The 14,453-nt window shown below is 43.1% G+C and overlaps 1 protein-coding gene across 1 annotated transcript in view; it reads right to left on the bottom strand.

Moving 5' to 3' along the window:
- Positions 1-683: 683 nt before the first annotated feature.
- Asxl3 (ASXL transcriptional regulator 3) overlaps positions 684-14,453 on the bottom strand; it is a 107,885-nt gene continuing 94,115 nt past the window's right edge. Inside the window, exons 8-10 of the mRNA XM_051163468.1 lie at positions 14,206-14,311; positions 7,790-9,710; positions 684-4,448 (exon numbers count right to left, since the gene is read on the bottom strand). Coding sequence (XP_051019425.1) covers positions 684-4,448; positions 7,790-9,710; positions 14,206-14,311 — 5,792 coding nt within the window. The remainder of the gene's footprint in view (positions 4,449-7,789; positions 9,711-14,205; positions 14,312-14,453) is intronic.

The raw sequence follows: 14,453 nt of genomic DNA, 5'->3' as shown, positions 1-14,453 counted from the left end.
ATATTCAAGCATAATTTATGGACAAAAATCCAAATCCAATTTAGGTTTTCTGTAAGTCTCTGAGAAAGAGTAAGAAAGGAGGAAAAAGAGCTGGGACAGTGGCTTCCACTGGCCCGTCCTTCATGCACCTTCTGTGATCAGAATAAATATAAGGAATCATATTTTTAAAGCAGGCTCCCATTCCTATTATGACTTGAACCACTGGGGAAGGGTAGGTCCCTCAGAATCACTGGAGAAATGCTTGCTGTGATGTCCAATCTATGGAAAGATACATGGCCAGCTTAGATTATTTCTATCATAGTTTTTTAGCATCTGCATATCTGGTGATTAGACACATCAGGATGCCCTTACTGTCTAGGCCTGGGTTGAAAGAAAAATATGTAAAGAAAAGAAAAGAACGAGGCAGTGATCTGTGCACACAGACAGAAATACATCAAAGCGGTGAATGGTGACTGAACAGGCAAGAGCGATTCATGTGTGTTGCGTCCTCCCCCCATATGAGGAATGTAAGAAAATAATCACCTAGAAAAAAAACAGATGACTTGCTCCTCAATGAAATCTGCGGCACATAAGCCAATGCTTTATTTGACTCCTTGCTAACGATGTTAGGCTTTTTCGTGTTAAAATGGAGTTGGGGGTTTGGGGGGTGGGGGGCGGACGACACTGCGTCTTTCACTCAGCTCTTATCGGACAACCAGGCAAGCTACACAAAGTTTGGAAGGACCTATGCAGTCATCATGGCAGAAGGCCCCACAGCCTTTGCACACAATCATGGCTTTGAGCCGGCAAGAACATTTCAGCTCTAACTCATCTGCATTGCTGTTGTCTGCAAAGTTCTGAACCGGCATCTGAGTATTCTGCCCTGTCAGGCCTGTGGTGGTGGCAGGGCTAGAACCGCCTCCCAGCATCCCAATGGACTTTTCAATGGCAGATGCTGCCCTTTTGAAATTTGTGCTCCCAAAGTGTATGGTCGGGTAACTTCCACAGAGCGGTTGTGGTTGGGGTACTGGTATCTTTTGAGCAGCTAATTGGGTAAAAGGCTTCTGGGGCTCAGAGAGCAAGTAGGAAGAGAACTCGGCATTTTTTAGTGCGAATGCCTTCAGCTGCTCTTTCACTTCATTCTGGTCATATGAGACCTGTTTCATGCCCAGTTCACAGCTGCTGCTTAAACCTTCCTCAAAAGAAAGAGGTTCTGATTTGATATTGCTACATATGCCCGTGGACTGGGGCCAACTAAGTCGCTTAGTGGTTTCCATGGTAACTGGTGGTTGCTTTTGATCGGATGGGACATCTACAGTTGGGAGAGGTGGAGGTAGTGGTGGTGGTGGTGGTGGTGGAGGAGGAGGAGGGGGTGGTGGGGGCAAGGACAAGGGTGGGGGTGGGGGAGGGGGAGGTGGTGGGGGAGGTGGCAGGGGAGGATGGACTACTGCTTTGCTTGGCATTGTGTGTGTGCTGCCTCCCCCATCATCACCTTCTTTTATGGGCATACTGGGGGACAACATATTAGCTAGTCTTAGCTGGTGAGGTGCTGAAGGAAGACTGACATCTCCCAGGGCCTTTTGTTCAAGATGCCTATTGAAGGCAAACGCACTACAGCCCACTGGGGTCTTGGGAGAGGTCTGCAACAGAGCAGCAGTGGGAAGGGGTCCCCTGGCAGCCATGGGCATTTGGTAGAACTGCTGTCTGTGTGAGGTACCGTTGTCAGCATGGAAGCTGTCATTTTTGCTCACGTGGAACAGGCTCGGCTGGAAGCTGCATGCGGGCAACAGCCGCTTTTGTTGTTTGACCTCAGGGCTGGGCATGATCCTGTTGGCCATGGAGGGTTTACTGAGTCTTTCTGGCTTAAAGGACTGGCTGTGTCCTAGCTGACTCACGCCAGGATTGATGACGCAGGGTACGGCTTTGACATCTGGCACCATCGTGACCTTCCCCGGCTCACATTTGACTTGAGTGTGCTCACCCACAGTCCTGGCTGCTCTCTTTTTGGGATGGTTTTCTCGCTTTCTCATTTGGAGTGGTGCTAGAGTCCCTGCCAAATAGCCCTTACCGTCTGGATTTGGAGAGCTGGAAGGCATTTCCACGAGGCTTCTCTCCAGTCCTGTCTTACCCACTGAGGTAGTTTGAAGGGGCAGAGGGAGCCTGTTGATTTCAAGTTTGGCTCCCAATCTTGGCTGCGGTAACACCTTTTCCAGAGGCAGGTTGCCCTGCAGTAACTGTGTCACCAGTGGGTTATTAGCTTCCACAGAAGACAGGCGGCAGCTTGAGCTGCCTGCACTTGGAAGTCTTTTCAGGGTGTCTGTGGCCAAGGACATAGCCTCTTCTACAGGGCTCGTGGTGGAAGGTTTCATAGCCTGTGTTTGTTGGACACTAGCACTGCTTGTCGCCTCTGTGGCTGGAGGAGGATGCTCAAGGCCAGGGAAATCCTCAGTGTCCATCCTAAAGCTCTTGTCTACTTCATGAGGTTCAGGTTTCACGGGAAGACTGACATTCGTGATGAGACTCCGTGGGTGGAGATCTGACACGTGTGTATAATTGGCACGCTCCGTTTTGACGGGCTTCAGACTGCTTTGTTCCGAATGGTCTCTCTGTTTACATGAGCCCAAATGACTAACCACAGGCTGTCCTGTGTTTCTTACTGGGTCTTCACTCCAGCAAATCCGGTTTCCTGGATTATACTGACTGCTACAGGTTGTGTCCGTTTCATTCTTGAAAGTACTTGGGTTCCGTGCCTGTTCAGCAAAGCCAAGACTAGGTGCAGCCATTTCATTTAGCGTATCTGGAAGAGCAAGGGGCAGCTCTCGGAGGCTGGAGCAAGTGGCCTGCAATGTCTTACAGTCCTGTTTAGCCGTAGAGGCAGCAATGAAAACAGAACTATGGTCAACAACTTCATTTGAGACCTGTTCAGGTCTACTGATGACAGACACCTGAGGACATGCCACAGGCTGCATGGCTATATCTGTCCTCACTGACCGACTCTGGGGATCCAAGCTTGCTTCTGCACTTTCAATGGAGACAGTGAGAGACAAATTGGAGGTCAGCGTTGCACTGTGATCCACAATGACTTTACAGGGAATTGACCTGTTTACAGTTGCTGGGACAAAACCCCCTGGTGGCTGCTGAGGCTTTCCAGAATCGTCTGTCCTGTTTCGAGGCCCTGGATTTTTGTCCAAGCTTTCCACACTTACTTTGGGAGAAGTATCGTAAGAGTTTATAGGGAGCACATTTCCCGCAAACATTGCAATGGGTGGGTGTGAAACCAGTGGATCGGTGACAGCCACTGAATCACTACAGCTGGGGGCTGTTCTCATGGTGACACCCATTGACACGCTGGCCTGTTCTTCACTCCCAGACATGGCTATCTTCTCAGAAGCAAATCTGTTATTAATCCCTGCGGGGGGGATCAAGACAGAGCTAGTGCAGAGATGGTTTGGCAAATTACTTCCAGTGGTAGGAGCTGGCACAGAAGTGTACTGACTGGACACTAAGTTAGCAGCCTTGCTGCTGGGTACAAGCAGGGCCTTGCCATCCATTGAGTTAGACTGTCCAGTATCTTCTGGAGCAGCTGTGATAGGAGTCCTGTTGGTACATTTTGGTACAAGGGCTATGCATGGAGTATCAGATCCCTGGATGGATTTCAACATGCTTATATTACAAGCAGAAACCGTACTGTTTGCACTGTCAACAGACATGAGGACAGAAGATTTGTCAACCGGACTCATGAAGGAATGTTCTTTAATTGCTCCGGGCACAGCAGTGCTGCAGACAGACATAGGGATGGGGTTGATGGGAGTTTTATTAAGAAGTATAGGTACACTGCTATTTTCAGAAGAGGTAGATGAGACAATTTTCTCAGTTAAATGGGACACAGGTGTGTTGTCATCAGAACTATGCACAGAGAAGTCAGTGGCAGTTTCTGGGATCTGAGGTGGGTTCAGAGGCTGCTGAAATACAGTGGTAGTCTCCCGGAGGTGTGCGGGCTTGCTGCTAGGAGATCTGCAGTTTGGATTGATGATGATGACACCGGTGGAGCCTTCCATTTTTGTTTCAGGGGCAGAAGAGGCTTCCATACTGAGAGATTCTTCCTTGGAATTGACAGTAGGTGAGCGGGTCTCCTTGACGGCCTGGAAGAGGTGGACTCTAGCCTGATGTTTCGCAAAGAGCTTAGCTTTAGTCTGCTCTTTGATATGGGCCAGGGTTCTTGTCTTTCCACCCTCTCCTGGGTTTCCCATGGCTCCTGAGACAATGCTCGCTGCAGCTGCAACTGCAGCAGCTGCAGCAGCCTCACGCTGGGCACGGGCTTGTTGGGCACGTGCCTTGATGTCTGCGAGGGTCCTGGCTCCTGTGTTCCTACCACTGGTGACCGGTGCACTAGTGGAGGCTCGGGATTCCGCTTTGGAGACTGGCTGGCTCTTGATGATAAAGGGTGGTCCAATTTTAGAAAGCTGTATCTGAAAGAATAGAGGATCAAAAGATATTAGTATTCAACCAGTGAGGAGGACGGTGGGGGAGAGCGACTCAAGGGGAGAAAGAAGACGACGGACATAATTCAATTGGTAGAGTGCTTGCCTAGCAGGCATGAAGGCCTGGGTTATTTGTCCAGCACTCAGGAAATAAAGTCAGGTGATTCTCCATAATCTTGGAGCCAGCCTACTCTACATAACTAGTTTCAGGCTACACAGTGAGAGCAGTGAGAGCCAATCTTATCTTAGGCTTTGTATTGAGCTTGAAGCAGGCCGGGCCTCCATGAAAAGTTTTACCTTTAAAAAAAGTGGATAATGGGTGGTGGTGAGCTACATTCAGTCATAATGTGGATTGACATATATCTCAATAGCTGAACATACATTAAGAATAGAAACAAAAAGTACAGTATGGATATGATAATAAAGTCTTTCATCTGTGAAGACATCAGTCTGTAAATTTATTTAGCAAAATATGAACAATCTTCTTAAAGTCATGTGTGAATGGAGCAAATTTCATGCTACTTAGCATGAGATTGACTTCCACATGGTGGAGCACACTTGTGATCAGGAGGACTGTGAAAATCTGAGGATATATAGTTAGTCTAGGCTATACAGTGAGTTCCAGGTCAGCCTGGAAAACATAGGGAGACCATGTCTCAAAAAATAGAAGATAGATAGATAGATAGATAGATAATAGATGATATAGATAGATTAGAAATATAGATAGAAAGATGATAGATGATGTAGAGATAGATGATAGATGAAAGAAAGATAGATTATAGATAACAATAAATAGATAGATTGGTAGATGATAGAAAGATAGATATAAATATAGATAGAGGCAAAAATATTTACTTACTTGTAAAATTATCTTCCCTGCTGGCGAAAAACAAACCAACTGAGATGTATACTCCTAGTTTAATCTCCTTTCATTTAGTCCAAAGAAAATAGCTCTGGCCAAGAGGCATGGAGGGAACAATTGTCATCCTGGCTTTCTGCAAAGGTGACCATCCCTGGGAAGGTCACTGTGTGCCTCAGTGATTCCATGGACCCAGGATGGTATAGTTTTGGTGGACTCTCATCAATACTTGGCATGCTGCCTAACATATGTGCAATAAGTGCACTACAAAAATTGATGACCTCAGGAATTTCTGGTCAGTGGCTTTATGTAGACAGGGGATGCTGTACTTAAGCCCTGTATTGTCCTGACATTTTCATAAAAGCATGTGTGGGTGACTTGACTATTTTTGCATTTCAAAAAAATACGAGTTGGTGATTTCTTTTAACATTAATCATCTGCAGGTACGTTGTACCTGTCCCAGTCTACACTGGCTACCTAGACATGCTATTTAGTAGGCAAAAAATGTCATTAACTCATTTGAGAGGCACAAGAGCTAGTGTGCAGCCTCCATGGTAAGGCTGTGATGACCTAATCACTAAGAACATCCTCCTCCGAGTCACAGTGTGAGGCTTAGAAGGACTGTGGGTGCTGTCCTCATTTCACACTTGGACATTATCTGCCCAGGTATTTGAAAATCACGTAGTAACAGACACTCTGTGGACACTTAATTTGGCTTTTCATCGGTATGTGCTCTGTGCCCTTTACCCTCCCCATTTAGAACAAGATTTTATGTTTCTCCAAAACATATATGCGTGTTGACACATATAGACAGGTTCAGGTTCTTCCCACCTAGGATGCATTTCTGGACCTCTAGTAGAACATCTTTTCTCTCTGAGCAATCTTTTTTGTTATGTACAAACTGCTTATAAATCATGTTCTCCAATCCAGGGTCAAGAATTGCCTATTTGCCAAAGGGATTACATTTTTATTTTTAATATTTCTTTTAGCCTAAATAAACATGATAAAATTCTATCCAAATCTGCTTAATCAAGAGGTTCTAGCCAAATACTAAGTGTATATTTGGTTTTTGCCTTTCTGAAGCCACGTATTGCCTATTGTATATCTATCATATTCCTACCTACTCAATCTATTAATATGTTTTTAAATAAAGTGCATTGCAGCCTGTAAACCAGCCATTGACTAGAAAACTGACATATCTAAAAATATTTTCCTCTAAAATATATTTATGCTTTTTCCTATGGTTTATAAATTAAATAACAGTGATGTATTAATCGGTGTTTGCAATCGACCTTTAAATGTTTAGAATCTTATTTAACAAACATTGCTTTATTAAGTAGAATCACTACAACCCCACTCAAGACTCAGCCTCGTAACGATCCTGCATCACCTATATAATTGGGTGTAAGAGAGCAACATAAAAAGGCAGTACTTTTTAAAAGCCTAAGATGATCTTAATTCTACAGCAACCTGTGATGAGGAAATTATCCATTGTATAAACATAAAATGGCATAGACAACACCCACAAATAAGTATGACCAAGCATAGCAAAATTTGTAATCAGATTTTTTAAAATCTACCTTCATTTTCAGTTGTCTTGCCCACCTACAACTTGTTTATCGTATGCATTTTCTTAAAAGATAAACTGATCCAGGATAAAGTCAAAGTATCTAAGTAGAGATATCTTCCCAAAATGCTTTATAGTTTAGTGATGCATGAGGCCTTTTTCATATCTTAGAAACAAAATCTTGGATTTATCGATGCATTATTGGTTCATCTATTGCATGTTCTCATAGCTCATAAAGAGATTTTGTTAATTTGCTTAAGAAATATGCAGAAGTGTCCCATAAGCCATGTTCCCCATCCTTGGCAGTGGCAGTGGGTGTTCAGTGTTTGTTGGAGCTTCATCTCTCAGTGTCATCTCTGCTTCTTACTCAAGCCTCTGGAACTTTAATATACTGGAACTCTCATACTTTCTTAAGTTTTTCATCTGTACTGTGAAGTCTATAAAAGTGCTGAGCTCTGTGTGGTGTGTAGGAGTCGCCCAGGCCCTGCTCTTCACGTTGCTCTTAAATCATGCTTTCAAAGAATGGGGGATTCAGATCTTCTTGCACAGACTCAATGTAAAGCTTATTGACAATTATAAATGTAGGTGTATGATGCCGCATCGCACTTGCTAGTACCGTGGAGGATAGAAAGCTTTACATTCTCTGGAACTGGTGCTTTTGAGCCACATGATATGGATGCTGGCCCTGAATATGGGTCCTCTGCAAGAATGGTAAGTGTTCTTGGCTATCTCTGAAGGCTGCTCTATGCAGGGTTTTTCTTTTTTTTAAAGATAATTTAATATTAGAGTGGATATGTGTAGATTAGGCTAGTTTGCTATGTGAAGCCTAAAAAGAGAAATGTCTCATTAATTTCTGAATTAATTATAAAATTAAGTTTCTAAATAAGTTTCTAAATTCCATACCTTGAGAGGGGGAACCCTGGGCTCCTCTCGTGGAGGCAGCTCTTTTTCAGGTGGACTACTGGATGCTAGGCTCCGGGCTGACTGGTCATCTTCTATCCTGGCTCGTTTTTCTTTACATATTCCAAAGCTATGTTCCACCGTTTTCCTCTTTGATATCTCTGACTCTCTACTTTCATTTCTTATCCCATCGGGTGACTTGGAGGGCTCTGATGTTTTGGAAGTATGCGAGGTCTCCAGTCGGCTCAGTGTACTGGCCGGCTTATGTATTTTGTTTCTTGAGCCTTCTAAAAACGGGGCCTTCTCTACTGTTGGCAGATACTGCTTGTCTTGTAGTTTTGCTGGCGGAAGTTCACTTCCCTTAGTCTCAGTCTCCTCAGAAAAAAGAGGAGCTTCCAATGGTGAGGGCACCCCTTTCTTCTCAGTTCTTTGTAGGACACTGTGGTTTTTAACTTTCACTATTTCTGTAGAAGGAAGTTCAGGGATGGAAGGGGTGTGGAGATTCTCCATATCAATGTGAGGGTGACAAGGCTCCTGACTGAGAGTCTGGCTGTGCAGCTCTTCAGGTGGGAGTGCTTCAGGCACAATGGAAGAACTCACGTTGACTGGTTCTGGAACATTGGACAAAGGCTTTGTGTGAGCGGCAAGGTTCTCTCCTAGGGCCTTGGTGGGAAGGGAAGGGTCATCTTTCTGTGGAGAGAGAGCTTCTTCAGACTCTGAAGGTGACTTTCTCTGTTGATGCACCATCCTTTCATTCATGGAAGAATTAGAAATTGGAGACATCTCTGCAGAAATTGGCAAACCGGATACAAAAGGCGCCTCAGAGGTGAGAATTGTGGAAGACACTGAGGAAGTTTCTGATGTCAGTGGTAAATCAGACACTGGGGATGCTTCTGATGTCAGAGGAGGTAAGGTGGACATCAGAGATGCTTCTGAGATCTCAGGTGAGGTGGCGAGTGGAGATACTTCTGACATCAAAGACGGATGAAGACTATCATCAGTGGCGTTTCTCTGGTTGTACTTCTCTGTATTCTCAGTGCTGGACACCTCAGAACAGAATGTTGTTTCCAGAGAGGCTGGGGTGCATGACTCTTCAGACGTGGATTGTGTTTCCCCGCCTGGGGATGGAAGGCTGGCGCATGCTTCCTCGGGGCTCTCAGAGGAGAAGGAAGTCTCGGAGACGCAAGCGTTTTCTGAGAGCTGTTCTTCAGGGTCACTCTGTAGCTCCATATCTACAGCAATCCCCTCATTTGGAAGCTGACTTTCCAGAGAAGACGGCCCTGTTCTCAAGGCTATAGTGTTGGTCTCTATGGGGGTTTCTTGTTCCTTCAGTTCTCCATCAGGGACGTGAGTGACAGGTGAAGTGCAAGGAACAAGAGAGTCGCAGATTTCTAGTTGGTCAATAACAACTGACATCTCTTCCTGGGGACATTCCAACTTCTCATCCGCCTTCACTTCAATATGAGGTAACGTTTCTAAAATATCACTCATTACAACACAGGACTCCAAGCTATCTTCAGGGGCTGCTATCTGGGGCTCTTCATAAGACGTGGCTGGACTTTCCGGCTCCTCAGAAAACTCTGGGATAGTCTTGTGAGTTTCCTCCTGGCATTCATAGATGCTTGTCTCTATCTCTTCTGCCACTTCCTCCTGAATCACAGACTCCTCGGGGATAAAGATGTCTTCTGTTTCTGATTCTGTCATTATGTCCTTCACTGGAGCCTCTAACATAGGACAAATGGTCATGCAGAAGTCGGGCTCGGAGGAAGATGACGTTTTCATGACTTTTGGTTGCTGTTCTTCTAACACAGTCTGTGCAGAAGCACCTGGAATGCCAGAGTTCTCATGCGAGGAACCCCCTTCAGCTCCATCATGGTTTGACCCAGAAGTAAGCTTCATAGATTCTTCTCTGGACATGCCCAATCTGAGTAAAAAATAGAGATGTCACTGTACAGCTGCAAACAAAAGTCTCAGACTGGATCTCTTACAAGTTCCATATTCAATAAAGGTTAAGTACATCTACTGTATCTTCTTAATCATAAAACCACGAAGTCACATGATTAATCTATGCTCAGTAGTTCTTGATAGAGCCCCAGTGCGGCCTTTCTGCCTAAAAGAAGCTATAGCTAATCAAGAAAGGCAATTTTTGTTTTATAAGCAAAGAATTATATGAATTTTATCAAGGCAAGGGAATTGGAATGTTTCAAATAACAATGAATTAGAGAATATGGCCCGAAAAAAATCAATAAAAACCTGTTTTTTGAAGTCAGAAAGTAAAAAGATGTCTTTGTAATAGAAAAAGTATAGATTGTAAAACATGCAATGGAAATAATTAAATAAAGGAGAGTTTAGTGGACCACATGAAAATTTAAAATAGAAATTATTTTCTGATGCCCTTCAGATATAAGACTCATCTGGTCTAGTCTTAGATAAGTGCACTGAATGGCTGACCACTGGCAGTGATGGTCCGCTCTACACCATCAGCTCTTAGAGTCGTTGGGAGAATCTGTCTATGACATAGTCACAGTTGCATGCCTTTTAATCACTTCACTCTGGTCTGGCTAACTTGCCAGCACCCTGTGAAAAAGGAAGTACACACTCCTGATGAGACTCAAAATGCTGGTGTGGGTTTGAGGAGGAGTGTCTCCCATTTTCTGAAGGGCAGGGGAGGTGGTATCTGAGGATGAGGGAGGGAGGGTGGGGAAGGATCAGGAGGAGAGGAAACAGGGGCTACAATTGAGATGTAAAATGAATAACTAAAAAAAAAAAAAAAAAAAGGAAAATTGAAATTATTTTCAAAGATTAGATATTTTAAAACAATCCAAGAAATGGCACCCAATCTTTATCTTACAATCTAATTCTCTAATTAAATATCAAGAATAATGAAACAACTTGGAGTTATTAAAATTATTCTACCAGATGATATTTGGGTCGATCAAGTGTGTGTGCATGCCTTATTACAAAGTGATTCCATACTGGATAGCAGAGAAAAACCCCAAGATAATCTCTCCTAATGTTGGGTCCCAAAGCAAGGCTAAGGAGAATTACAGTAGAATTTGCAGAGAGTCACTGTTTTTTTTTTTCATCCTAAGTTGCAGCATAAGCAGCAGATGGTAAAGGAATACATTATAAATGTGGCCAAATTAATGTGTAAGAAATGAAAAGGTTTGGGTAGCAATATTCTTAGAAAAACTTATAGCAATGAAAAGAGAAATGGTGTCAGTCAACTGCTATGGCCAATCTCTCATACAGTGGGGAGTCTAGGTAATGTAGGAATAATACAATAAAAGAGGCAGTTACTGTCAAGTGTCAGCTCACCAATATGAATTAATTAAGATAGTAAAGAGCAAATGACAAGCTAAGTGATGTCATAAGTAAGAAAATAACCTACTGATAATGGTCTACAGCAGTGGTTCTCAACCTTCCTAATGTTGTGACCCTTTAATACAGTTTCTCATGTTGTGGTGCCCTCCTCAACCATAAAATTATTTTCATAGCTACATCAGCTCTATAATTTTGCTACTGTTATAAGTCATAATGTAAATATCTGATATGCGGCCCCTGTGAAAAAGTCATTTGATCCCAATAGGGGTCACAACCCACAGGTTGAGAACCACTCGTCTACAGAAAGAAAAAGCTCTAGAGTATGAGGATGTATTTCAGAGTGTGATAAAGGTGGTGGGACATTGGTGCTCAGGGTATTGTTGCTGTCATCTTCTGTGACAAGCTTCTCCATCAAATGTGCTTGAGAAGTTGGGAAGTATCCAAACGTCTTGGGAGACAAGGTCCATGTTTGTGATTTAAAAAAAAAAAAAGATTTACTTATTTATTATTATGTACACAGTGTTATGCCTGCATATATGCCTGCAGGCCACAGGAGGGCATCAGATCACATTATAGATGGTTGTGAGCCACCATGTGGTTGCTGGGAATTGAACTCATGACCTCTGGAAGAGCAGCCATGCTCTTAACTGCTGAGCCATCTCTCCAGCCTGTTTGTGAATTTTTAAATGAGAATTGTGATTTTGAACAGTTTATTGAGCTTCAATTTTTTAGACCCTAAAATTTAGTGTCACTTTCTTTACTACCTATCAAACCTTTAATAATATCCGTGTACTTCCGTGGGCTTCAGTCCGGTCCTTCACAGTTCTTAATGCTGTCAGCCTTCAACATGACCTAGGAAGCATCCAACAACGTGAATTTCTGGGCTCAACTTCTAGAGATGCTCCATCAGTATATTTCAAGTATGTCTTGAATTCTGTGTGGATATTTAAGTTTTCCATTGAGGATTATTTAAATTATCCACTGAGGATTCTGATGTAGTGGGCTTAAGCAACACTGCTGGTGCCAACACACGAAGGCATATGCTGCCTTATTTGTGAGTTTTGAGAAAGTACATTAAGTGTCTCTAGTTTCATATGTGTATATGTGCATCTAGGGATTCTGCTAGAACAATCAAGAAAGACCTCACTGCTTAGGAGAATTACAAATGAGGACAAATCACCAAGGCTGGCCCATGCTGAATCAGAAACCTCTTTGTGTGTTTGAGTGTGTATATATGTTTTCATGTGTGCAGCTGCATGTGTGTACATGGGTGTATATGCAGAGAGTAAAGGTCACTCTCAAGTGATATTCCTCAGATATCACATTGGCTTGTCTTGTCTGTCTGTCTATCTATCTATCTATCTATCTATCTATCTATCTATCTATCTAATGTATCTATGTATCTACATGTGTGCATGTGTGCACGAGGTGTGTGTGTGTGTGTGTGTGTGTGTGTGTGTGTGTGTGTGTGTGTGTGTGTGCGTACCAGGAAAATACATCTGATCTTTTGGAGTTATAGGTGTTTTCAGGATTCCCAGTGTTTCATGTGGGTATTAAAACCTTCATGATTACCCAGAAATACCCTTAAATGCTGAGTCATCTGTCTGCCCCACCCCATCTTTGTGTGTGTGTGTGTGTGTGTGTGTGTGTGTGTGTGTGTGCATGCATGCACATGCTGTGTCTACATGCAACTTGGCTTTTGATACTGGTTCTGTCACTGACCTTTGAGCTTACCAAACATATAAGGTCAGCTGACCAGTAACCCCCACCTTCCCAGTGCAGGGATAACACATGTGCTGCCGCACACACCTTTTACATTGGTTCTGGAGCTTCACTGGGCTGCTTATGCTTGCACGGGAAGCATGTTATGGAGTAGGCTATGCCCCTTTGCATGAATACAGCCCCTCAACATGGATTCCTTATGTAGAAAAGCTCAAGTGAGATTCCTAGGGTTGTTTAACCACTGACAGAAATTTATGAAATGAAATTAAATGGCACAGAAGATGTTACCCAAAACCCTAACTGTACCCTTTATGCAAACATTAGCACAATTTTCTCTACAAAGACCCAGAGCTGCTGCATCTCCTTCCCTAGAAATCTGATTGAGAGAAAGATCATTCCCCAAAATGTCTCTCTGCTAGCCAGGAGGCAGAAGGGAACTGCTTTCAGGTCAATTCAGGTCCCGCTGTGTACACACGTGGTTGCTGATGTTTTTGTTTTTTGTTTGTTTGTTTTTTGTTTTTGTTTTTGTTTTTGTTTTTAAGAAGCATGGTCAGGGAGATAGCTCAGCAGGTAAAAATTGTACAAGCATGATGACCAAAGATTGCTCTTCAGAAACCAGGCAAAACGCTGGATAAATGGGGATTCCTACAGTGGCAGAGACTGGAGACTGAGTTGACGGCTCCAGGGTCAGGTAGCCAGGAACACACAGCACAATGGCAAAGACCCTGGATCTGTAAGGTGGAAAGTAAAAACTGACTCTCAGCAGTTGTTGTCTGACCTCTACACTGGTGCTCTGGCAAGGCGTTCCTCATGCAAACACAGACCATACACATAAACATTACAAGGTAAACACAAAACAAAACAATACACATGCACACTCAAAATGTTAAATAAAACTGGGCTACAGAGATAAAGTGGAAGATGGTACCATAGGTTCTCTCCAACACAAGGACTGAGCACACACTAGATTGGGCACAGAGAAATCTCTATTTGCAGAGGGGAAGTGGGAGAATTATCTGCATCTAAATGACTTGTCATTGCAATATTCATCAATGAAAATACTTGGATAAAATCTAAGGGAATTTTTATCAAAATCCACTTACAAAAACCAAAATTGACATCTTCAGGATTTCATGTGTAATTTTCAAACTAAGATGAATTTCCATGAACACGTTATAAACCTTGAAAGCGCGTTTTTAAAATTTAAGTGCTGATATGCCACTATAATTTTACCTGTGATTTTGTACACTGGGGGACCATTGGCTTTTATCCCAGGTTTATTAAGTTTTACAGCATATGAGGGTGCCATGTGAAGCAGGGACTTGCATTTTCATTTTCTTCTAAGAGAGTTAAGAGGAAACTCTAGTACTTACCTTTCTCCATAAAACCTCTCAAAAAATTTTTCTTTCCAAGGTTCAGTTTTCTTTTCCTTCTCAATTTCTTGCCTTATTCGTAATTGCATTTCTGGGGTAAACTCTCCTAGAAAGAAATTAGCAATAAGTAGAAATAAAATGGTCATGTCTTCTGCCAATCCAAAAAGACCACATGTCATTCATTTGAGTAAACCTTGCTGGACGTTAAATGTAAGAAATGTAATGATCACCTTTCTAATATTATCCCC

This window comes from Acomys russatus, chromosome 20 (genome assembly GCF_903995435.1).
Source record: "Acomys russatus chromosome 20, mAcoRus1.1, whole genome shotgun sequence".
NCBI lineage: Eukaryota > Metazoa > Chordata > Mammalia > Rodentia > Muridae > Acomys > Acomys russatus.
The sequence above is the reverse complement of the archived record's forward strand: the minus strand, read 5'-3'. Positions and strand labels throughout refer to the sequence as shown.